General features: G+C 32.8%; 1 protein-coding gene and 1 long non-coding RNA gene across 6 annotated transcripts; both read right to left on the reverse strand.

Annotated features, from left to right (window-relative positions):
* Window positions 1-287: 287 nt before the first annotated feature.
* On the reverse strand, window positions 288-18,700 carry LOC139904138 (uncharacterized). 5 transcript variants are annotated; one of them, XR_011778676.1, is made up of 9 exons: window positions 18,452-18,700; window positions 4,339-4,417; window positions 3,981-4,140; window positions 3,555-3,651; window positions 3,143-3,239; window positions 2,628-2,678; window positions 2,188-2,319; window positions 1,670-1,762; window positions 289-1,483 (listed from the first exon to the last, which is right to left on the reverse strand). It is a non-coding gene; the product is annotated as an uncharacterized lncRNA (long non-coding RNA). The 5 variants fall into 5 exon arrangements; XR_011778675.1 differs by having other exon boundaries at window positions 289-1,494; XR_011778674.1 differs by having other exon boundaries at window positions 289-1,205; window positions 1,346-1,762.
* A 1,771-nt stretch (window positions 18,701-20,471) lies between these two features.
* On the reverse strand, window positions 20,472-21,053 carry LOC139843072 (putative F-box protein At1g67623). Its single transcript, XM_071833151.1, has one exon. The coding sequence runs from the start codon at window positions 21,051-21,053 to the stop codon at window positions 20,472-20,474; it is 582 nt and encodes a 193-aa protein (XP_071689252.1).
* Window positions 21,054-27,457: the final 6,404 nt, after the last annotated feature.

The following is a 27,457-nucleotide window of genomic DNA, read 5'->3' on the forward strand; positions in this document are numbered from 1 at the left end:
ACGGTTTGTAAATGCTAGAGTTTGACATATAAAGTTGCAGGTGACGATAATGAAAGATTTTTGTTAGTTTTGTCAATTATTCGTTATAGTTTCCCACATTCGTTAAATACCCGCGAATTCGCTAGATTAAAAAAAAAATTAATAACGATGTAACTAACCTGGAGCATCTAATAATGTAATAAAATCTCTATACTGTATAAGTAGTTTGAGACAAATTAATTTGTGTACTTAAAAACACATGAAAGAAAGATGAGCATCAGAATTTCAAAAGTAATAAATATATGTAGTAAAAAAATCACGAACATAATTTTTTTTAAAGGCGAGCAATAGTATTTTTATTAAAAAACAACTTGAGGATACAATAAGTATGCACGAAAGCATACTCAGATTACATATATCCAGACAACACGAACACCATACAACACTATTGTAACATGAGGGCTCACCAAGAATAGATACCATCGGCAAGAGCTATTAACTTTAAGTTGTAGAGATGGCAACCCAACTTTAACACACCTCTACTGATCACAATATGAACTTGGATTCAACAACCACACATGCCACTCTAATTTAGCATGATTTGTTCAATTCGATATCCACTCGAAGGTTCTCACATGGATCTCGTTAAGGACAACCGGTCCATTCCATTGCTTATTCTTGAATACTTCCGAGTTTCTGTTAATCCATATCACATAACCTGTAATGGATTCGAGTGCATGCCATATTGTTTTACCAAATGTTGAAAAACATCGATTATTTTTTTCCAACGAATGCTTTCCTCAAATAATAGGATAGAGGAACTCATAAATCCCCATCATCCCACACATCCTTAGGTTGCTTACACTTGAAAATCGCATGTTTCGTTGTCTCCAAGTCTTCATCACATGTTGAATGCCGAATGGAATTCAAGTTTTTACCACGCTTGTCGAGTTCCACACGAACGAGAATTCTTTTTTGCTTGGTGCGCCATACAAAAACTTTGACTTTTTTAGACATTATATTATTCTGAAAAGACTATTTCCAGCAGCCCCCTGCAGCATGTTCGCATCGATTAGAGACTATAGAAGTTGAACCTGCTTACTAAATGAATTTGCGAATGAATATAAACTTCCAAGGTTCATCCCAATATGATGTTTCAACTCCACTCCCAATCTGCTTGTTGAATGAATATGCGAAATGAACTCCGAGAAGGATGATACTTCGACCTGTTTGCACAATTGAATATAACCCAGGAGTTTTTGAAAAAGAGGTTTCACCCACCAACCACAATGCCCCTTAAATTGGAGTAGCATGGTTTAAACCATATTCATTATCATAATTGTATTTAAGTACGCGAATGAAATACCTCTAATTTGAATTTGCCGAATATGATATGACTACAGAGACTATAGAAGTTGAACTTGTCTCTGCATATGCATTTATTAATCATCACATTTCCAACAAAGACTCGACCACACATGCTCCTCCAGCCATGTAAGTAAACCTAGGTTTTATCTTTAACGAATCAATTGATCAAAAAATGTCAATATGTTTTTTCATGCTTAAACTGTTGATTAAGGATATTAAATTATCACTTAACAGGGTTAGATGTCAACTAGTTTTAACATGCTCACCTAACTGATACACTATACCTGTATAAAATATAGAACTTTAAGGTAAAACTGAGTACCTGCCAGCACGAAAATTTCCTTGGCATCGTATCCCTCTTTTGCTAGTGCCACTTGAACTCGCGCAAGAAGCAGACCTTTTTTCTTTTCTTGTACTGGTCATATAAATATCATACAGAAACATACAAAACATGTTTACTTGCAGTAATTCAACAGAGGAAAAGTAAAAATACACATAACGCATAGTTCATACTGGTCTAGAAGACTCACATCTCATTGCCAAGTTCTTTTAAGCTTAAAAATCACAATATGTATAGTTAGTTTAACTCTTGAACCGTAACACTTGGATTTTCAAAAGCATCCACGTGATCATTATTTACCCTAATTTTTTTAATTCCTGTATGCTACATTGATCTTTTTAATTATTGATATTGCTTTTCAAAAGAAGCAAAAAAGCATGTTTAGTGCTTAAAAGCCGAATGGTTCTTTCAAAGACTCCAAGAGAAACATATATTCTTATAAATCAACCGATCAATTATCAATAGACAATAAAGGCATAAAATTCGGATATAAGGCTTACCATAAGTATAAGATGGAAGTCCTAGCTTGCAAGAAAAAGATCCCACGCCTTTTCGGTAGAAATTGCTCCTTTCTCACAATTTCCTTCCACTTTCTGTCACTAACCCTTCTCTGTCTCTAGATGAGAGCATTTCTGGAAATGTTTTTGAGTGAAAATGAGGGCTTCAGTCTGCATTTGAGGGTTAAAACCTGTTTTACCATTTTTTACACTTTCTAGGTTTCTCTTTAAAATTTGGCTACAATGCATTTTGTTATTTATTAATGCTCTCCAAACCAATTATTATAAATTTTTGCAAAAGTTGATTGGATCTACAAAAAATCAAGATTAATAAAAGATTATGTTTCTTGAAAGGCATCGATCTAATAAAAAGAATAAGAGTAAGATATGTACATCGTATACAAAGAAAAGAGAATAGTATGTGATAAGGAGCAGCCCACTACCTTTATCTTGCAGCCTAAAGATGTCCAACCGAAGCCCACACAATGGAGAGTCTATCAAAGGAGGGAAGCAAGAATGAATGAGATGGAGGGTCAAGATTCATTCACCTAGATATTTACTTTTGCAAATGAATAATATATAGGATGGCATAGTGAGAGAATATGGCATTCCTTGTTTTACGGTTCTGTTAGAATTCAGCCAATGGGCTTGAGGCAGTAAGATTCCAATAGATTGGATCTGTACCGATTGTATCTTTTTCATGCATATGAATAAAGTTCTTCATCATTACTCATTCTATTTCCATTGTTCTTATTTGCTTTATACGTATAAAGTATAATCTGTTATATTCTATTACAAATTCATAATCTTATCAGTATGCATATCAAGGTTGGGCCATGCAACAAAAACTTTAAACAAAAATTACAGGGAGTACAATAACAATAGACTTCCACAATTGATGATTAATAAATGCATATGCTGTATGCTGTACAACAACAAAAACTTTATTAATCATCACCTTTGAGAGCTATATGCTGTTAACTTCAAGGAAACTTCCACAATTGACTTGTCTTGGTCGAGTATTTGTGCATCAGCTGAAGGATATTGTTGTAAATCTTGCAAGCATAAGTACATAAATAGAACAAACATGTCAAATGAGTTGTCTTTAATGCGGGTTAACAAGGGCCGAGTCCGGCCTGCTTGACCCGAAAACATTGTTTATTCATTTTCCTTTTGTGATTGATATTAGTATTAATGCATTAACATGATTACAAAACATATGTTATTATAGAGACATTCTAAAAATTTTAAATATCAAACAATTTAGGCTGCATTAATACATTTTGGATGACCTTCATCCCATTTTATTCGTTGCAGGCCAAAACCATTGTATAAAATTGGAAAACTAATGCAAAACTTAATATTAATACCTCGGAATGAAATCCTCGAATGTAACCAGCAAGTGCTACTTCCATTAACTGATCGCAGATTTGCTCGTTACTTCCATTGATCGATAAAACAAGCTTGCTGAAATGAAAGCAAAAATGTTAACAAATATTTTATCTTAATTTTTACTTGAAAAATAAGAGTTAGCATGTGCTAGTGTGCTACTAACATTGTAATTGTAATTTATATTTAAAAGATCAGATAAATATTATTCAAATTTTTAAGTAATGCAGTAATGAGGTAATGAGCACTTGATTGTTCTGTTAGTCGCTCTTAATTTATTGGATGTGTTCCCTTTCTAATTTGACCCGTGTGACCCATTAGAAATAAAACAAACTTTGAATTGACTCATTTTATCACATAAAGCTGTTAATTGTGTCTATATAGTTAGTCTCAACAAGGATTATCACCTCTTGCAATTTTGAAGATACTCACAATGTTTCTCCTAAATGAGCCACAAATACTGTCCCCTCTGATGCTAACCACAATCTTAAACCTCTTATGAGAGCCAAAGTCAACCCAACCAAACAGACACCCCAGACTTAGCTAGTAAGTCAGAAGCTCCATCATCTGAATAATCGATAAAGATAATAATAAGCATTAATTAAATTACCTATAACTTTTTTTCTAAGCCAAGCATGAGTTTTTTTCAATGTTAAAAGTTCAACTGATTTTTCGATATTAGCAATACATGTGATCATAATATGCACTTACAACAACAAATATAACTAAAATGATGAATGCAACAAAGTGGAGTAAAATCTGAACCTGAAATTTCTTTCAAAAATCCATTTGTGTATGATTCCTTAAAGCGAATTGGTTCAATTGGCAATGAGTTTAACGCCCCCTTCAACCACGAGACACCATTAAAACTATTTTTTTCCCCTAATTGAGTATACGTTGTCGTAATATATTTTCAAACATAATACAAGTAGCTACAACAAACATAATCAGTTTTAAGTGTTGCAGCTGAAATGTCCCGTTCTTATTGATTAAAAACGTTCCATATTAATTGATTTCGTTGCGAGGTTTTGACCTCTATATGAGACGTTTTTCAAAGACTGCATTCATTTTAAAACAAACCATAACCTTTATTTCATCAATAAAGGTTTAAAAAGCTTTACGTAGATTATCAAATAATGATAATCTAAAATATCCTGTTTACACACGACCATTACATAATGGTTTACAATACAAATATGTTACAACAAAATAAGTTTCTTGAATGCAGTTTTTACATAATATCATACAAGCATGGACTCCAAATCTCGTCCTTATTTAAGTATGCGACAGCGGAAGCTCTTAATAATCACCTGAGAATAAACATGCTTAAAACGTCAACAAAAATGTTGGTGAGTTATAGGTTTAACCTATATATATCAAATCATAATAATAGACCACAAGATTTCATATTTCAATACACATCCCATACATAGAGATAAAAATCATTCATATGGTGAACACCTGGTAACCGACATTAACAAGATGCATATATAAGAATATCCCCATCATTCCGGGACACCCTTCGGATATGATATAAATTTCGAAGTACTAAAGCATCCGGTACTTTGGATGGGGTTTGTTAGGCCCAATAGATCTATCTTTAGGATTCGCGTCAATTAGGGTGTCTGTTCCCTAATTCTTAGATTACCAGACTTAATAAAAAGGAGCATATTCGATTTCGATAATTCAACCATAGAATGTAGTTTCACGTACTTGTGTCTATTTTGTAAATCATTTATAAAACCTGCATGTATTCTCATCCCAAAAATATTAGATTTTAAAAGTGGGACTATAACTCACTTTCACAGATTTTTACTTCGTCGGGAAGTAAGACTTGGCCACTGGTTGATTCACGAACCTATAACAATATATACATATATATCAAAGTATGTTCAAAATATATTTACAACACTTTTAATATACTTTGATGTTTTAAGTTTATTAAGTCAGCTGTCTTCGTTAGTAACCTACAACTAGTTGTCCACAGTTAGATGTACAGAAATAAATCGATAAATATTATCTTGAATCAATCCATGACCCAGTGTATACGTATCTCAGTATTGATCACAACTCAAACTATATATATTTTGGAATCAACCTCAACCCTGTATAGCTAACTCCAACATTCACATATAGAGTGTCTATGGTTGTTCCGAAATATATATAGATGTGTCGACATGATAGGTCGAAACATTGTATACGTGTCAATGGTATCTCAAGATTACATAATATACAATACAAGTTGATTAAGTTATGGTTGGAATAGATTTGTTACCAATTTTCACGTAGCTAAAATGAGAAAAATTATCCAATCTTGTTTTACCCATAACTTCTTCATTTTAAATCCGTTTTGAGTGAATCAAATTGCTATGGTTTCATATTGAACTCTATTTTATGAATCTAAACAGAAAAAGTATAGGTTTATAGTCGGAAAAATAAGTTACAAGTCGTTTTTGTAAAGGTAGTCATTTCAGTCGAAAGAACGACGTCTAGATAACCATTTTAGAAAACATACTTCCACTTTGAGTTTAACCATAATTTTTGGATATAGTTTCATGTTCATAATAAAAATCATTTTCTCAAAATAACAACTTTTAAATCAAAGTTTATCATAGTTTTTAATTAACTAACCCAAAACAGCCCGCGGTGTTACTACGACGGCGTAAATTCGGTTTTACGGTGTTTTTCGTGTTTCCAGGTTTTAAATCATTAAGTTAGCATATCATATAGATATAGAACATGTGTTTAGTTGATTTTAAAAGTCAAGTTAGAAGGATTAACTTTTGTTTGCGAACAAGTTTAGAATTAACTAAACTATGTTCTAGTGATTACAAGTTTAAACCTTCGAATAAGATAGCTTTATATGTATGAATCGAATGATGTTATGAACATCATTACTACCTCAAGTTCCTTGGATAAACCTACTGGAAATGAGAAAAATAGATCTAGCTTCAAAGGATCCTTGGATGGTTTGAAAGTTCTTGAAGCAGAATCATGACACGAAAACAATTTCAAGTAAGATTTTCACTCGAAATAAGATTGTTATAGTTATAGAAATTGAATTAAAGTTTGAATATGATTATTACCTTCTATTAGAAAGATAACCTACTGTTAGTAACAAAGGTTTCTTGATCTTGGATGATTACTTGGAATGGATTTAGAAAACTTGGAAGTAAACTTGCAATCTTGGAAGTATTCTTGATTTTATGAAACTAGAACTTTTGGAATTTATGAAGAACACTTAGAACTTGAAGATAGAACTTGAGAGAGATCAATTAGATGAATAAAATTGAAGAATGAAAGTGTTTGTATGTGTTTTTGGTCGTTGGTGTATGAATTAGATATAAAGGATATGTAATTTTGTTTTCATGTAAATAAGTCATGAATGATTACTCATATTTTTGTAATTTTATGAGATATTTTATGCTAGTTGCCAAATGATGGTTCCCACATGTGTTAGGTGACTCACATGGGCTGCTAAGAGCTGATCATTGGAGTGTATATACCAATAGTACATACATCTAAAAGCTGTGTATTGTACGAGTACGAATACGGGTGCATACGAGTAGAATTGTTGATGAAACTGAACGAGGATGTAATTGTAAGCATTTTTGTTAAGTAGAAGTATTTTGATAAGTGTCTTGAAGTCTTTCAAAAGTGTATGAATACATATTAAAACACTACATGTATATACATTTTAACTGAGTCGTTAAGTCATCGTTAGTCGTTACATGTAAATGTTGTTTTGAAACCTTTAGGTTAACGATCTTGTTGAATGTTGTTAACCCATTATTTATTATAACAAATGAGATGTTAAATTGTTATATTATCATGATATTATGATATATAATATATCTTAGTATGATATATATACAGTTAAATGTCGTTACAACGATAATTGTTACATATATGTCTCGTTTCGAAATCATTAAGTTAGTAGTCTTATTTTTACATATGTATTTCATTGTTAATACACTTAATAATATATTTACTTATCATTTAACATAATTAACCAAGTGTATAAATATCTTAATATGATTCATATGTACCTAGTAAGACGTTGTTATAACGATAATCGTTATATATATCGTTTTCGAGTTTCTTAAATTAATAGTCTCATTTTTATGTATATAACTCATTGTTAAAATACCTAATGAGATACATACTTATAATAAAATCATGTTAACTATATATATAACCATATATATGTCATCGTATAGTTTTTACAAGTTTTAACGTTCGTGAATCACCGGTCAACTTGGGTGGTCAATTGTCTATATGAAACCTATTTCAATTAATCAAGTCTTAACAAGTTTGATTGTTTAACATGTTGGAAACACTTAATCATGTAAATAAAAATTTCATTTAATATATATATAAACATGGAAAAGTTCGGGTCACTACAGTACCTACCCGTTAAATAAATTTCGTCCCGAAATTTTAAGCAGTTGGAGGTGTTGACGTATCTTCAGGAAATAAATGCGGGTATTTCTTCTTCATCTGATCTTCACGCTCCCAGGTGAACTCGGGTCCTCTACGAGCATTCCATCGAACCTTAACAATCGGTATCTTGTTTTGTTTAAGTCTCTTAACCTCACGATCCATTATTTCGACGGGTTCTTCAATGAATTGAAGTTTTTCATTGATTTGGATTGCGTCCAACGGAATAGTGAGATCTTCTTTAGAAAAACATTTCTTCAAATTTGAGACGTGGAAAGTGTTATGTACAGCCGCGAGTTGTTGAGGTAGCTCCAGTTGGTAAGCTACTGGTCCGACACGATCTATAATCTTGAATGATCCAATGTACCTTGGATTTAGTTTCCCCCGTTTACCAAATCGAACAACGCCTTTCCAAGGTGAAACCTTAAGCATGACCATTTCTCCAATTTCAAACTCTACATCTTTTCTTTTACTGTCCGCGTAGCTCTTTTGTCGACTCTGGGCGGTTTTCAATCTTTGTTGAATTTGGATGATTTTCTCGGTAGTTTCTTGTATTATCTCCGGACCCATAATCTGTCTATCCCCCACTTCACTCCAACAAATCGGAGACCTGCACTTTCTACCATAAAGTGCTTCAAACGGCGTCATCTCAATGCTTGAATGGTAGCTGTTGTTGTAGGAAAATTCTGCTAACGGTAGATGTCGATCCCAACTGTTTCCGAAATCAATAACACAAGCTCGTAGCATGTCTTCAAGCGTTTGTATCATCCTTTTGCTCTGCCCATCTGTTTGTGGATGATAGGCAGTACTCATGTCTAGACGAGTTCCCAATGCTTGCTGTAATGTCTGCCAGAATCTTGAAATAAATCTGCCATCCCTATCAGAGATAATAGAGATTGGTATTCCATGTCTGGAGACGACTTCCTTCAATTACAGTCGTGCTAACTTCTCCATCTAGTCATCTTCTCTTATTGGCAGGAAGTGTGCTGATTTGGTGAGATGATCAACTATTACCCAAATAGTATCAAAACCACTTGCAGTCCTTGGCAATTTAGTGATGAAATCCATGGTAATGTTTTCCCATTTCCATTCTGGGATTTCGGGTTGTTGAAGTAGACCTGATGGTTTCTGATGCTCAGCTTTGACCTTAGAACACGTCAAACATTCTCCTACGTATTTAGCAACATCGGCTTTCATACCCGGCCCCCAAAAATGTTTCTTGAGATCCTTGTACATCTTCCCCGTTCCAGGATGTATTGAGTATCTGGTTTTATGAGCTTCTCTAAGTACCATTTCTCTCATATCTCCAAATTTTGGTACCCAAATCCTTTCAGCCCTATACCGGGTTCCGTCTTCCCGAATATTAAGATGCTTCTCCGATCCTTTGGGTATTTCATCCTTTAAATTTCCCTCTTTTAAAACTCCTTGTTGCGCCTCCTTTATTTGAGTAGTAAGGTTATTATGAATCATTATATTCATATATTTTACTCGAATGGGTTCTCTGTCCTTCCTGCTCAAGGCATCGGCTACCACATTTGCCTTCCCCGGGTGGTAACGAATCTCAAAGTCGTAATCATTCAATAATTCAATCCACCTACGCTGCCTCATATTCAGTTGTTTCTGATTAAATATGTGTTGAAGACTTTTGTGGTTGGTATATATAATACTTTTGACCCCATATAAGTAGTGCCTCCAAGTCTTTAATGCAAAAACAACCGCGCCTAATTCCAAATCATGCGTCGTATAATTTTGTTTGAATCTTCAATTGTCTAGACGCATAAGCAATCACCTTCGTTCGTTGCATTAATACACAACCGAGACCTTGCTTTGATGCGTCACAATAAATCACAAAATCATCATTCCCTTCAGACAATGACAATATAGGTGCCGTAGTTAGCTTTTTCTTCAATAACTGAAACGCTTTCTCTTGTTCATCATTCCATTCAAATTTCTTCCCTTTATGCGTTAATGCAGTCAAGGGTTTTGCTATTCTGGAAAAGTCTTGGATGAACCTTCTGTAGTAACCAGCTAGTCCTAAAAACTGGCGTATGTGTTTCGGAGTTTTCTGGGTTTCCCACTTTTCAACAGTTTCTATCTTTGCCGGATCCACCTTAATACCTTCTTTGTTCACTATGTGACCGAGGAATTGAACTTCTTCCAACCAAAATGCACACTTTGAAAACTTAGCATACAATTCTTCATTCCTCAATACTTCTAACACCTTTCTCAAATGTTCACCGTGTTCTTGGTCATTCTTTGAGTAAATAAGTATGTCATCAATGAAAACAATGACAAACTTGTCAAGGTATGGTCCACACACTCGGTTCATAAGGTCCATGAACACAGCTGGTGCATTAGTTAAACCAAACGGCATGACCATAAACTCGTAATGACCGTAACGTGTTCTGAAAGCAGTCTTTGGAATATCATCTTCTTTCACCCGCATTTGATGATACCCGGAACGTAAGTCAATCTTTGAATAAACAGACGAGCCTTGTAGTTGATCAAATAAGTCGTCGATTCTCGGTAGTGGGTAGCGGTTCTTGATGGTAAGTTTGTTCAACTCTCGGTAGTCGATACACAACCTGAATGTACCATCTTTCTTCTTAACAAACAAAACAGGAGCTCCCCACTGTGATGTGCTTGGTCGAATGAAACCACGCTCTAAAAGTTCTTGTAATTGGCTTTGCAGTTCTTTCATCTCGCTGGGTGCGAGTCTGTAAGGAGCACGAGCTATTGGTGCAGCTCCTGGTACAAGATCTATTTGAAATTCAATGGATCGATGTGGGGGTAATCCCGGTAATTCTTTCGGAAATACATCGGGAAATTCTTTTGCAATGGGAACATCATTGATGCTCTTTTCTTCAGTTTGTACTTTCTCGACGTGTGCTAGAACAGGATAGTAACCTTTTCTTATTAGTTTTTGTGCCTTCAAATTATTAATAAGATGTAGCTTCGTGTTGCCCTTTTCTCCGTACACCATTAATGGTTTTCCTTTTTCTCGTATAATGCGAATTGCATTTTTGTAACAAACGATCTCTGCTTTCGCTTCTTTCAACCAGTCCATACCGATTATCACATCAAAACTCCCTAACTCTACTGGTATCAAATCAATCTTAAATGTTTCGCTAACCAGTTTAATTTCTCGATTCCGACATATATTATCTGCTGAAATTAACTTACCATTTGCTAATTCGAGTAAAAATTTACTATCCAAAGGCATCAATGGACAACTTAATTTGGCACAAAAATCTCTACTCATATAGCTTCTATCCGCACCCAAATCAAATAAAACGTAAGCATATTTATTGTCAATAAGAAACGTACCCGTAACAAGCTCCGGGTCTTCCTGTGCCTCTGCCGCATTAATATTGAAAACTCTTCCGCGGCCTTGTCCATTCGTGTTCTCCTGGTTCGGGCAATTTCTAATAATGTGGCCCGGTTTTCCACATTTATAACAAACTACATTGGCATAACTTGCTCCGACACTACTTGCTCCGCCATTACTCGTTCCAACACCATTTGTTCCTTTCGTTCTATTAACCCCTGGTCCGTAGACCTCACACTTCGCCGCGCTATGACCATTTCTTTTACACTTGTTGCAAAATTTGGTGCAGAACCCCGAGTGATACTTTTCACACCTTTGGCATAGCTGCTTCTGATTGTTGTTGTTGTTGCGGTTATTATTGTTGTTGGGATGATTGTTGTAGTAGTAGTTGTTGTTGTTGTTGTTGGGCCGTTTGTTGTAGTTACGATTGATGTTGCGATTGTTGGGATAATTGTTGCGATTATTGTTGTAATTGCTGTTGTTGTTGTATTGGTGATTCTTATCACCGTTTTCCTCCCACTTTCTTTTGACTTGCTTCACATTGGCCTCTTCAGCAGTCTGTTCTTTAATTCTTTCTTCAATCTGGTTCACTAGTTTGTGAGCCATTCTACATGCCTGTTGTATGGAGGCGGGCTCGTGTGAACTTATATCTTCTTGAATTCTTTCCGGTAATCCTTTCACAAACGCGTCGATCTTCTCTTCCTCATCTTCGAATGCTCCCGGACACAATAGGCACAATTCTGTGAATCGCCTTTCGTACGTGGTAATATCAAATCCTTGGGTTCGTAACCCTCTAAGTTCTGTCTTGAGCTTATTGACCTCGGTTCTGGGACGGTATTTCTCGTTCATCAAGTGCTTGAATGCTGACCACAGTAGTGCGTACGCATCGTCTTGTCCCACTTGCTCTAGATAGGTATTCCACCATGTTAACGCAGAACCTGTGAAGGTATTCGTAGCGTACTTCACTTTATCCTCTTCAGTACACTTACTTATGGCAAACACCGATTCGACCTTCTCGGTCCACCGTTTCAATCCGATCGGTCCTTCGGTTCCATCAAATTCCAAAGGTTTGTAGGCAGTGAATTCTTTGTAGGTGCATCCTACACGATTTCCTGTACTGCTAGATCCAAGGTTATTGTTGGTATGTAGCGCAGCCTGTACTGCGGCTATGTTTGAAGCTAGATAAGTACGGAGTTCCTCTTCATTCATATTCACGGTGTGTCGAGTAGTCGGTGCCATTTCCTTCAAAATAGTCAAATGGAACAAGTTAATCATACAGAATATTAAGAGTAGTTAATAGTATTTCGTAGCATAATATGAACTCATTTATAAAAGCTTTTTCTTCATATTAGCGTTTTATAAGTTTAAATTTGGGAAGTACCTACCCATTAAGTTCATACTTAGTAGCTAATATACAATTCAACTACTACAATTCTATATGAAAAACTGATTATAATAATATTTCGCGTTCAAACTTTTATACAATATTTTACAAACTTACAATACCGCTTATTTTACATAAAGCATGAAATATAGCACATAATAACTTTGATACAAGATAGTTGTGAAGATAATTCTAGCTAGTACACAAGTCGTTCAGCAAAGGCAATAAAGACACGTAATTCATACGTCCAGAAACAAGTCATGCATTCTGGTTTTACTAGGACTACTTCCCATCCTTGGTCTTGTGGAACATAACCGTTATGGCCGTTGATAAGACAGCGTGTTGTAATGTCGTCAAAGGGACGAGGGTTACGTAATGACCAACATTCTCGTAATAACCTAAAAACCTCATTTCTTACCCCAATTACCGACTCCGTCACTTGTGGGAACGTTTTATTTAATAGTTGTAGCCCGATGTTCTTTTTCTCACTTTGGTGAGAAGCGAACATTACTAACCCGTAAGCATAGCATGCTTCTTTATGTTGCATGTTAGCCGCTTTTTCTAAATCATGAAGTCCTATATTCGGATACATTGAGTCAAAATAATTTCTTAACCCGTTGCGTAAAATAGCATTTGGGTTCCCCGCAATATATGCGTCAAAGTAAACACATCGTAACTTATGGGTTTCCCAATGTGATATCCCCCATCTTTCAAACGAAAGTCTCTTATAAACCAAGACATTCTTGGAACGTTCTTCGAATGTCTTACAAACTGATTTCTCCGTAAATAGTTGTGCCGAAGAATTCTGACCGACTCTAGACAAGATTTCATCAATCATGTCTCCAGGTAGGTCTCTTAAAATATTGGATTGTCTATCCATTTTGTGTTTTTATACTGTAAAATAGACAAGAGTTAGATTCATAAAAAAAAATACTTATTAATACAAGCAATTTTTACATATATCATAAAGCATAAGCACACTATATTACATATATTACACCACACGAATACAACTATCTTATTCCGACTCGCTCATTTCTTCTTCTTCGGTTTTGGTTCGTTTTGCCAAGATTATAGGGATATATGATGTTCCCCTAATACAAGCTGTCGTTTTTCACAACGGTTTAGAAAAACCTGGTGGTTTAGAGGTTCCCGGGTCATTGTTACAACTTAAGGGCTTCGGGGGTTGACGATACATATAAAGTTCATCGGGGTTGGAATTAGATTTCTCTATTTTTATGCCCTTTCCCTTATTATTTTCTTTTGCCTTTTTAAATTCGGTTGGGGTAATTTCTATAACATCATCGGAATTCTCGTCGGAATCCGATTCATCGGAGAATTGGTAATCCTCCCAATATTTTGCTTCTTTGGCGGAAACACCATTGACCATAATTAACCTTGGTCGGTTGGTTGAGGATTTTCTTTTACTTAACCTTTTTATTATTTCCCCCACCGGTTCTATTTCTTCATCCGGTTCCGATTCTTCTTCCGATTTCGATTCTTCTTCCTGTTCCGACTCTTCTTCCGGTTCCTCTTCGGGAACTTGTGAATCAGTCCACGAATCATTCCAATTTACATTTGACTCTTCATTATTATTAGGTGAGTCAATGGGACTTGTTCTAGAGGTATACATCTATCACATAATATCAAACGCGTTAAAAGATTAATATATCACATAATATTCACATGTTAAAAATATATAGTTTCCAACAAAATTTGTTAAGCAATCATTTTTCAAGTAAACACGGTCGAAGTCCAGACTCACTAATGCATCCTAACAAACTCGATAAGACATACTAATGCAAAATTCTGGTTCTCTAAGACCAACGCTCGGATACCAACTGAAATGTCCCGTTCTTATTGATTAAAAACGTTCCATATTAATTGATTTCGTTGCGATGTTTTGACCTCTATATGAGACGTTTTTCAAAGACTGCATTCATTTTAAAACAAACCATAACCTTTATTTCATCAATAAAGGTTTAAAAAGCTTTACGTAGATTATCAAATAATGATAATCTAAAATATCCTGTTTACACACGACCATTACATAATGGTTTACAATACAAATATGTTACAACAAAATAAGTTTCTTGAATGCAGTTTTTACACAATATCATACAAGCATGGACTCCAAATCTCGTCCTTATTTAAGTATGTGACAGCGGAAGCTCTTTATAATCACCTGAGAATAAACATGCTTAAAACGTCAACAAAAATGTTGGTGAGTTATAGGTTTAACCTATATATATCAAATCATAATAATAGACCACAAGATTTCATATTTCAATACACATCCCATACATAGAGATAAAAATCATTCATATGGTGAACACCTGGTAACCGACATTAACAAGATGCATATATAAGAATATCCCCATCATTCCGGGACACCCTTCGGATATGATATAAATTTCGAAGTACTAAAGCATCCGGTACTTTGGATGGGGTTTGTTAGGCCCAATAGATCTATCTTTAGGATTCGCGTCAATTAGGGTGTCTGTTCCCTAATTCTTAGATTTCCAGACTTAATAAAAAGGGGCATATTCGATTTCGATAATTCAACCATAGAATGTAGTTTCACGTACTTGTGTCTATTTTGTAAATCATTTATAAAACCTGCATGTATTCTCATCCCAAAAATATTAGATTTTAAAAGTGGGACTATAACTCACTTTCACAGATTTTTACTTCGTCAGGAAGTAAGACTTGGCCACTGGTTGATTCACGAACCTATAACAATATATACATATATATCAAAGTATGTTCAAAATATATTTACAGCACTTTTAATATATTTTGATGTTTTAAGTTTATTAAGTCAGCTGTCCTCGTTAGTAACCTACAACTAGTTGTCCACAGTTAGATGTACAGAAATAAATCGATAAATATTATCTTGAATCAATACACGACCCAGTGTATACGTATCTCAGTATTGATCACAACTCAAACTATATATATTTTGGAATCAACCTCAACCCTGTATAGCTAACTCCAACATTCACATATAGAGTGTCTATGGTTGTTCCGAAATATATATAGATGTGTCGACATGATAGGTTGAAACATTGTATACGTGTATATGGTATCTCAAGATTACATAATATACAATACAAGTTGATTAAGTTATGGTTGGAATAGATTTGTTACCAATTTTCACGTAGCTAAAATGAGAAAAATTATCCAATCTTGTTTTACCCATAACTTCTTCATTTTAAATCCGTTTTGAGTGAATCAAATTGCTATGGTTTCATATTAAACTCTATTTTATGAATCTAAACAGAAAAAGTATAGGTTTATTGTCGGAAAGATAAGTTACAAGTCATTTTTGTAAAGGTAGTCATTTCAGTCGAAAGAACGATGTCTAGATGACCATTTTAGAAAACATACTTCCACTTTGAGTTTAACCATAATTTTTGGATATAGTTTCATGTTCATAATAAAAATCATTTTCTCAGAATAACAACTTTTAAATCAAAGTTTATCATAGTTTTTAATTAACTAACCCAAAACAGCCCGCGGTGTTACTACGACGGCGTAAATCCGGTTTTACGGTATTTTTCGTGTTTCCAGGTTTTAAATCATTAAGTTAGCATATCATATAGATATAGAACATGTGTTTAGTTGATTTTAAAAGTCAAGTTAGAAGGATTAACTTTTGTTTGCTAACAAGTTTAGAATTAACTAAACTATGTTCTAGTGATTACAAGTTTAAACCTTCGAATAAGATAGCTTTATATGTATGAATCGAATGATGTTATGAACATCATTACTACCTCAAGTTCCTTAGATAAACCTACTGGAAATGAGAAAAATAGATCTAGCTTCAAAGGATTCTTGGATGGCTTGAAAGTTCTTGAAGCAGAATCATGACACGAAAACAATTTCAAGTAAGATTTCCACTCGAAATAAGATTGTTATAGTTATAGAAATTGAATTAAAGTTTGAATATGATTATTACCTTTTATTAGAAAGATAACCTACTTTAAGTAACAAAGGTTTCTTGATCTTATATGATTACTTGGAATGGATTTAGAAAACTTGGAAGTAAACTTGCAATCTTGGAAGTATTCTTGATTTTATGAAACTAGAACTTTTGGAATTTATGAAGAACACTTAGAACTTGAAGATAGAACTTGAGAGAGATCAATTAGATGAATAAAATTGAAGAATGAAAGTGTTTGTAGGTGTTTTTGGTCGTTGGTGTATGAATTAGATATAAAGGATATGTAATTTTGTTTTCATGTAAATAAGTCATGAATGATTACTCATATTTTTGTAATTTTATGAGATATTTTATGCTAGTTGCCAAATGATGGTTCTCACATGTGTTAGGTAACTCACATGGGCTGCTAAGAGCTGATCATTGGAGTGTATATACCAATAGTACATACATCTAAAAGCTGTGTATTGTACGAGTACGAATACGGGTGCATACGAGTAGAATTGTTGATGAAACTGAACGAGGATGTAATTGTAAGCATTTTTGTTAAGTAGAAGTATTTTGATAAGTGTCTTGAAGTCTTTCAAAAGTGTATGAATACATATTAAAACACTACATGTATATACATTTTAACTGAGTCGTTAAGTCATCGTTAGTCGTTACATGTAAATGTTGTTTTGAAACCTTTAGGTTAACGATCTTGTTGAATGTTGTTAACCCATTGTTTATTATAACAAATGAGATGTTAAATTGTTATATCATCATGATATTATGATATATAATATATCTTAGTATGATATATATACAGTTAAATGTCGTTACAACGATAATTGTTACATATATGTCTCGTTTCGAAATCATTAAGTTAGTAGTCTTATTTTTACATATGTATTTCATTGTTAATACACTTAATAATATATTTACTTATCATTTAACATAATTAACCAAGTGTATAAATATCTTAATATGATTCATTTGTACCTAGTAAGACGTTGTTATAACGATAATCGTTATATATATCGTTTTCGAGTTTCTTAAATTAATAGTCTCATTTTTAAGTATATAACTCATTGTTAAAATACCTACTGAGATACATACTTATAATAAAATCATGTTAACTATATATATAACCATATATATGTCATCGTATAGTTTTTATAAGTTTTAACGTTCGTGAATCACCGGTCAACTTGGGTGGTCAATTGTCTATATGAAACCTATTTCAATTAATCAAGTGTTAACAAGTTTGATTGCTTAACATGTTGGAAACACTTAATCATGTAAATAACAATTTCATTTAATATATATATAAACATGGAAAAGTTCGGGTCACTACAGCAGCTACCACCAAATTCGTGATTCGGTAAGATACATACTTGTTCATTGCATGTTTCTTCTGAAACTTATACACGATTCGATGAGTAATGTCACCCATATAAATAAAAATAATAATAAAAAGAAAATTAAAAATAGATACTAAGCAGCTGAACGTTTTAACCCTCTTCAATTAGTATATTAGTTTTCTCATGAAATGCATTGTAGCCAAATTATAAAGAGAACCTAGAAAGTACCTTTTATGTTCGTTTGGATCTTAAAAAAAATGAATAAATCAAATAAGTAGTGCCATAGAAGAACACCATATGTAGCAAACATTACAACTATTAAATAGTTACTTCTACCTACTACAATTGATAATATATCACCCATATAAGCAAATAGAATTTGAAGAAGGAGCAAAGCAACAAATCATACATGTAAATTATGAGCGATTGAAAATTCTGACCTGCTTATCCATAGAAGGGCAAACCGACCGGAGCTTATCAATGATTGACAGAGACGGCGATGAACTATCGGTAATCGATTAAATCCACTAATCGTTGATTAAAAAACGTACTGTTATATGTACAGATGATGATCTTGAACCGATTGTATTAGAGAGTATTAGATAATTGTCGATGATTTGGGAGATGAAATTAGGGTTTTCTTTTTTCTGAGTGTCGTGAATGATGCAACCTTCGTAACCCCTTCTTTGTTAAATTATACCCGTGTTTTTTTCCTTCTTCTTGATTTAGGGTATTTTAGGTACACTATCAAAAGTTTTTTTTATTTATTACCTAATAATAAAAAAGGATGAGTATGGACCATTGGATTAAGGGGTAGATTAATGTCATTTGTTGATCTAAGGGTTTTAAAGTGAGTTTTGGAAAGATTTATTAGCTAATAAAAACTCTCTTTTAATGTATAGTAGGATAAGATAGGATGCACCAATACAACAATGAACTAAATAGACCAATACAAACTAATACAACATCACACACTCGCTGTACAACAATTAGGAATGACAATAAATCAGATATTAATCGGTTGATATTATATCCACATCTATATTCATTTAATTTTTTAATCAATATCCATATCCATTTTATTTCAACCATCCATCAATTTCATATCCGTCAAATTAAGCGGGTTAATGGATGGTTATATATATATATATATATATATATATATATATATATATATATATATATATATATATATATATATATATATATATATATATATATATATATATATAAATTTCTAAAATTTGTACAATTGTAAGTGGTATCTTACTTTGTACAATCAAAAAGTGATGGTCATTAATCATTTAACAAAAGAAAGTCATATTTTTACTAATTTGTACAACTAAAAGTCAATAATAGATTTATTAAATTAAATTTAAAAGCGTTGATTGTATATTTATTAATATTTTTTAGTTGCGTATAATTATATTGAAACCTTAAAAGTAAGATAAACATATACTCCGTATCTAACATAATTAATATATAAGTTTTTAATAGACAAGCAACATATAACTGATGTCAATTCTATTAAATATTTATACTTATATATTTAATTAGGAAAATGTTAATGACAACCTTAAATGTTATCATTAAAAAGTTTTTAATGCAATAATAGTAGTACATTTGTAAGTTAAATGATAGTTTTTTATGAAAGTAGTAGTTATTTAAAATGTACAATCAAAATATACATGTACAAATTTCTTTATGACAAACCATCATTAGCATCTTCCATTTAATTATAATTATTTCGAAAAAAAAGTTCATTCGTAGTTTACAAATTTTTACATATATCTGATCCACTAATATCACCATCCATGTCGATATCAATTGAATCCGGTGTTAGGTCATCCATATCAACTTTTGGTAGATCGGATCGGGCGGATATCCATCGAATTGGATATCTATTTCTATCTCTAACCAATTGAAATACACTAACACGTAACACGCTCGAATAGAAACCCCAATTCCCGTCTTAACCAAAACCAAACAAATGAAGTATGTTTGTTTTGCTAGTTTATAATCTCGATAAATTATTGGTTGTATATATCGATCTTTAAATTCGTTTAATGTAAATTATGTTTTTCTAAGAAAAAAATTAGAGAAAAATACTTTTTATGAAGTATAACTAGGTTTGTGGTCCGCGACCGAATTTGTAAATCGTTTTTCTTAGTCGTTTTACATGTCATTTTATCGAATACATACCACAAATGGTTATACCAATTAACTATTACATAAACATAACTTACACTATTTCATAAACAACTTACATCATTTCATTAGGGCAATGAGATTAACAAAATTTGGACTAACAGAAGATGATTACGGTGCCCTAACTTACAAACTGAAAATAATAATAAAATCGATCTAGTTATAACCAAAATGATCTTTCTAAATAGTTAACTCAAAGGACCAAAAGCATGACATGCATTCTTGTATCGGCAGGTATAATTCAAAGACGTGTCAGTTTGGAAGATAGGGTTTATGTCGAGTCAAAGGGCAATGCGTTGCTAGGTCAGTGAATTGATGGCGGTTTGTTTTCCATAAGTCTCGCAACATAGCGAAAACCTTTCTTCTAACTGCAACTACTAAATCTAAGCTTCTTGCTGAAAATATTTGATTTAGCATTTCCAATCCGATATTCTTTGCCTCATTTTGGTTAGAGGCAAACATGATTAAGCCATAGACATAAACTGAATCTAAAATTTTATGGTTAGTATCTTCCTTTATTTTTTGAAGCCCTAACTGGATGTCTTTAGCGTCAAAGTAGAGATGTAAACCTAACTGAAAAATGGCTTGAGGATTACCCGAAACAAGACAACGATTGTAAAATGAGACCATGGTATTTCCCCAAGGAACCGCCGAGTAATTATCTAAGGATATCCTTTTAACAACCAAAGGATCCTTAAAGAACATCAAGAATGATTTGCAGGCGGTTTTTGCCGAGAATAGTTGAACGCATGATGAACTACCAACTCTTGACAATATCTCAATAATCATTTCTTGTGGAAGATGTTCGAGAATATTCATTTCATCAACATCCATTTTCAGTATATTTGTTTTTTGAGTTTGAAGATTTTTTGTAACTTCTTAGGTGGTTGGTGTGTTCTTGGGATTTGTTTTTTTAAATTTTGTTTATATAGTTGATTAATTAAGATGAATGGTCATACTCGATGAATCTTCATGAATGGTTACATTTTTTGGTGAACAGGTGCCATGAATGGTTACAAATGGTTACACCATTTAATGTAAAATTTATACCATTTTGATCATGAATTTACATTGTTAATTAACTAATATATACGTATATATTATCCATTCTTAAACTGGATAATTAGCCCAATATATGCATGTCCAACTATCTTGATAATTTACATTGTTAATTAACTAATTTATACCATTTTGATCAAGGATAAACTGTCTAACTGCATGTTCAGACATGTTAGATATATTGTTACAGGCATTACATTTGTTAAGTAAATTGTTTTACAAAATATATATTGTTCTTAAATGAAGATCCAAATTAAGCTGATATCGGTCCATTTATATATGTTTTATTTCGCGATATATCCCTCACTTTTTCAGTTTTGACTATCTTGGAGCCTATTTTGTGTGATATTGAGCTAAATAGTAATCTAAGGAGTTGATTTGGTGTATAATTGACCAAATCTTGGGTAAAATTGGCTAAGAAAATGAAAAGTGCAGAATCAGCTCTAAAAGCGCCGCTCCTCAATCAAGAGCGCCGCTCCTCAGGAGAAAAAATGCCGCAACATCTGCAAAAGCGACGTTCTTGGGCACATTTCAGCACCATTCTTCATCAGTGAGCAAAAGCGCCGTTCCTATAGCAAAAGTGCCGCTCTTATTCAGCCAAAAGCGTCGCTCCTCTAACAGAAGCGTCGTCCCTGATTTGAGCTAAAAGCGTCGTTCTACATCAAAAGCGCCGCTCCTCATTAAATCCAAAAGCGCCGCTCCTGAACCTAAAGCGGTGCTCCTGTCACTTTTTCAGCCCAGATTTTCAGCACTATAAAAGGAACGAGATTAGGTCATTTTTCATATGCATCTTTAGAGAGCAGCTTCTTAGGGTCCGAATTTTATATACAAAACCCCAATTTCATAATCCGTTGGTGTTTAAGGAAGGATTCAAGGAAGCTTGCTCAAGATTCGTCATTGTTTAGTTTAGATCTTCATCTTCTTTACATTTTGGGTTGTAATCTTAACTTTACTTTACATACTTTGCATCATTTACTTGTAATAGTTTGAAGATGATGATTGTTTACATTTCTATGCTTATGATTAGTTTAATTTTAGCTATGATTGGCTAAATCTCTTGTGTTTGCTTATATATGAATCTCTAATGCTAGTGTTTGCCCCAAATTAATTGAATATTGTTGTTTGAATGAATCACATGATAGAGTTTTGCTGAGTTGGCTAAAGATCCATTGCTATGAGTTTGTTTTAGGCTTGACTTTGATTACATATGTTGAGTAGCTCTCTTAGTGATTTGAGAAGTGAATCAATATGTACTTCAACACCTTAGGTTATCTAGATAACTAGCTTAGGAATTGCAAGTGATTGTGTTCTGTATCTTGGTTGGTTTTCAATTGGCCTTTAGTCAACATAGTAGTGCCGATTATCTTAAGTGATTTCGATAGTTGAGGGTTTTAAGTGATTTCAACCCAAGCTCAATCTCAATGACCAAATCATGCTTAACTCGATCTTAGAATACAATGCTTATGTGAATTCGCAGAGTGTCATTTGATTTGAGGTTTAGTAGTGATGCTAAACATTTAATAATTCAACAACTAAAGAGATAATAAAATGGGCAAAACGGGGCAAGCCAAGCATAGAGAGGATTTGATAAGTGAACACGTCTTAGTTAATTTGATTGAAGTCTTAATACTTTGCTACTTGTTTCTTGCTACTTGTTTACTTGTTAAGTTATGTTTGTTTAATTGTGCAAGTTTTAGTTGTTAGTCAATATCAATCGAAACCCCCAATCAAACAACCTCTAGGATAATTGATAGTTTCAAATATCCGACTTAGACCGCTCTCTTGGGACGAATTTGATAAGAATACTTACATTGAAGTGCTATAATTACCCGATTTTAAGTGCTCGTTAGTTGTGTCTGCTTATTTGTTAGTGTTTGAATCATATATAAATTTAGAGGGTAAAAGTTATGATTGCGCATGAACATTATAAGCTTTTGTGGATCTTTTGATCTTCTTGACATTGAAATTTTGCTGGTCTTGATTGTATGTGACAATGCATTTATCTCCATCATTCAAGCTGTATTTTTGTTGCAATTGACTCCACCCTGCAGAAATAGCATACTTTCTCTTCTTCTTACTTCCTTCAACTTGAGCTTCCATCCAGATTTATCACATTTACAGTCGACCCACTTGACACGACAGGTAGTGAATTCATTTCTTTAGGAATACGATGTGTTGTAAAAAAGAAGTAATATTTAAACGGATAACCTTTGTAAGAAACAACAACCACAAAATATATAGATGTAATTTGACATAAGCAAAAAATTAATGTGAGTAGTAATATAGCTTTAGTAGTTATTTACCAAACATTTTGCCTTTTTGATCGAAATTGTGAATTGAAGAGGCTGATTGGTTGTTGGACTGGCATTAACTGGAACATTTTGTGATGCATCCTGTGCTTGATCTGGAACACTATTGATCATTGGCCGCATTATTTGTTGATGGTAGTTATCGACATTGGTTTTTAGATGAGCACCAATATAATTATGGTACTGATCGTGGATAGATGATGTCGTGCTCCTTTCGACACAGTTTGGGCAGTAAACGGATACATCTAAAGTGTTAACATCAATTCTCTTGAAAATCATCAAATCTAGGGGATATACTTTAAGTTGTTGCAGAATATCAGACCAACAAAAACTGAAAGAGACTTTGTTGCCATTAGTTGTAAGGCTAACCCTACAGCAAAAACTGTGAACAGTTGTTATCCAAATAACATGTTGTGGTGGATATTTTGTTGATTGGTTTAGAATCCATTTATGTGGAAGCCTCTGCAATTAACATACGTAATGAATTAAATAAATATTTAATTATTTAATTTCTATATATTTAAAAACAATACATAGATATAAATGTCCAAAGATATAAATAGATTATTATAAAAAGATAGACAAAGATAAAATTATGAAGTACCATTTATTTGCAATCTTCGTCCAATAAGCATTGGATATACATAGGATCTTGATCGGCATGAACATCTTTTTGGCAATCATCATTTCCACCAAACATGATAACCTCAAAAGTGTGAGGATCAATTACTGTGAAACACAGTATGTCATTTGTTTCCAACTTTAATCCTGATAAAAATCTGGACCATCCTGGACCAAAGCAAAGTTGATCACCAACCCATTCAATTCCAACATAAGCACATAATCCATTTGGTGTGCGAATCCAAATTGGGCCTTTAAGAACAAAGTTTGTGTACTGAGATTTAACCTATTAGTCTACAAAGGCCTGTAAAGAAATATAGTTCTTTAATAAACAATATAACAGAACATGAATTGATGATAGTATTGAATCTGTTATGAATTGAAATATAATATATTACATTCGTACCTGAGTATTGGCTTCTTTTGACTCTACTATGGTAATAAAAGAAGGCTTACGAACCAATGAAGGAACAATAGTGTTTGAATTCCTGTTTAAGATTATGGTTTTATAATTATTGCAGAAGTAGCAGTGACATTTAAATGTATGTGACAGTTATCATATGATGCTTCATCATCCTATAGATTAAGCCTTGAGTATATAGAATGTTTAGAATTGAACATAAAATTAACTAATTATTGTAAATAAAAAGAATAACAGAAACTTATATATTCGATATTAGCGATTTGCAAGAAGAAGTTGTTACGAAGAATCTGAACATGTGTAATAGAATGTCAGTATATACAACAGAAACTTGATTGAAGTTGCAACTAAAAGATATCAATTTCATATTTTTGGTATTCTAATTGATTTACTTATTTTACACAAAATCATATGGTATTTATGGTACATATTTTTCTGAACAAAATTGGTATTCAATACATATACTACATGAAATGAATACAAAAGTTGACATAATATAATACACCACATGGAACAAATAGCAAAGTTGGCATAATTTAATACACATTAATTTTTGTATGTACACTAAGATGGGAGATATGTTTCTTTGCCATCAATGTATAATACTTCAGATTGCAAGTTTGAAACTATAAATTAACTATTGCTATTTCAAATAGAAAATGAATTTACTGAAAACAACAATCAATATTAGCAGCAATAATACAACAATCAATAAGTTATAAAAAAGCCCTAATTATCTGTTGATGCAAATTTTTAATCAAATGAAATTTTGTGTACAAAAATTAGTTCAATAAATAAGGGATATGATTGCATAGCACCAAACATTATTGCATGTAATAGGGTGAAATATTAGATTAGGGTGAAATATTAGATTGTTTATGTTTAAGAAGAATGCCAATACAGATCTGTTATGAATGTTTGAGAAGTTTCAAGTATACTACAATGTTTTGCATAGAGCAATTAACGAATAATTTGGGGAACATGAGTAAAATGGAAGTTAAAAAAAACAAAAAACTTACTTGTTGTTCGTGGAAGAAAAGAAGACAAAAAAAGCGATCGGTGGTTTCAAATGTGCACGAATGGGTAAGAAGAAGGTTGGTGGGAAATGAAATGACAGGTTGTAATTGTAGTTTGGGCTATTTTTTGGGCTGTTTGTTTTATAACCTCAGTCCAATTAAAACTTATTTCTTGAGCTATTTTAATCTTTAGCAATACAAAAAGATTTAGATACACAGTTATTCAATAATGTTAGCAAAAAATGTTTGATGAATGAAAGTAACAAAGCATAATAAAGTTTGTTAATTTTGATACTTACAAACTGATCATTAAAGTATAAATAAGTTTGATGAATGAAGAGGTATGAATGAAAGTAACAAAACGTAATGAAATTAGCTATTCGATACTTACAAACTTATCATTAAAGTATAAATGATTTAGAAGCAGCAAAAAAGTAGAAATGTAGAAAATAAAGATTATATTGTTTCTAATAACAACGACACATATTACGTTACTTATATACAGAAGATGTTCAACATCGATCACAATAATTAGTTCAAAAAATACTTATCTAAAACAAAAGAACTTAAGTATGAGCTTATATTTGTTCAAAGTGATCACTATCCAGGTCATAAATAAAACTGCAGTCGTCACCTTTGTTCAGATCATGAGTTTTCAGATAAGTCACCCATCCTCCTGACGCAGCCAATTTCTTGTTTCCTTTTTATTTTCATTGATAAGCTTCCAGGTCCAACTAACTCCGAACATGTCAATGCATCGGATTTTCTTTCCATGTTTCAGCTGTGGAATTGTATTCAACTCTCTTGGAAGGCGTTGGATAAAAAAAATAGAAAGTATTAATTTAAAGTAAAGGAAGATATCCGAAACATAAGCGGCATCCAAGATATATGTTGACTATTACACTAACTTACATGTAATATATATGGTAAACAACACTTATGTTTAACGAACAAATAGATCATTAATTATTTATCATATTTTTTTCAAATATAATTGAAATATACTAAAGACATACATTAGATATATATCACTTATTACATATATTATCATCAATGAAATGCAAAATGTCAATTTAAAGAAAAGAAACGTAATTTAAGTATACCCAAATATTTGCTTTAGGGATCGTAAAATCCACATACACCAATGGACCCTGGACGGTAACATAACAGTGTCTTTCTTTGCTCTCCACTGTAGGATTGTCTTGATCGTTTGCGTCTGAAAGTTCATCCACATAAATTGATTGAAACTGTGTACCAAGTAAATTTACAGCGGTTTCGGTAGACATTTTTCATGTGTATTATGTTAGATAGAGCTGCAATTAAGGTATACAAATCATAAAACATAATTATACAAAAAAAATCACTAATATCAAACATTACTAACAGGAAAATTAAAATTATATTTTTAGCAGCAAATATAATTACCAAAATTTGAGCCACAGATGTGCAAACAAATACTGGTAGTATAAAATTACTCAATAATCAAAATTTAATACCATATGTGTTAGGACCCCGAAGTTGTATAGTATTAATGTGAAATATGCTTAAATGAAGGTTCCTTAGAAGAGGGCTATATAAGGAACCTATGTAGTCCTAATTAAATAGCCATTGTATTGTAAATGAGTTATAGAAGCTGTGGAATGTAAATCTTATTGATTCTCTCTCATACCGAGTCTCCTTCTTACTTACCGAATCTCATTCTAACTTATCACATCTTCCAATCTCAACATGATCTGACCTATCATTTGGTATCAGAGCTTCCAGGGAGTGATTCTACATCACTATATCGATCCAGAGATTGAAGATTACAGA

The sequence above is a fragment of the Rutidosis leptorrhynchoides genome, chromosome 4 (assembly GCF_046630445.1).
Source record: "Rutidosis leptorrhynchoides isolate AG116_Rl617_1_P2 chromosome 4, CSIRO_AGI_Rlap_v1, whole genome shotgun sequence".
Classification (NCBI taxonomy): Eukaryota; Viridiplantae; Streptophyta; class Magnoliopsida; order Asterales; family Asteraceae; genus Rutidosis; species Rutidosis leptorrhynchoides.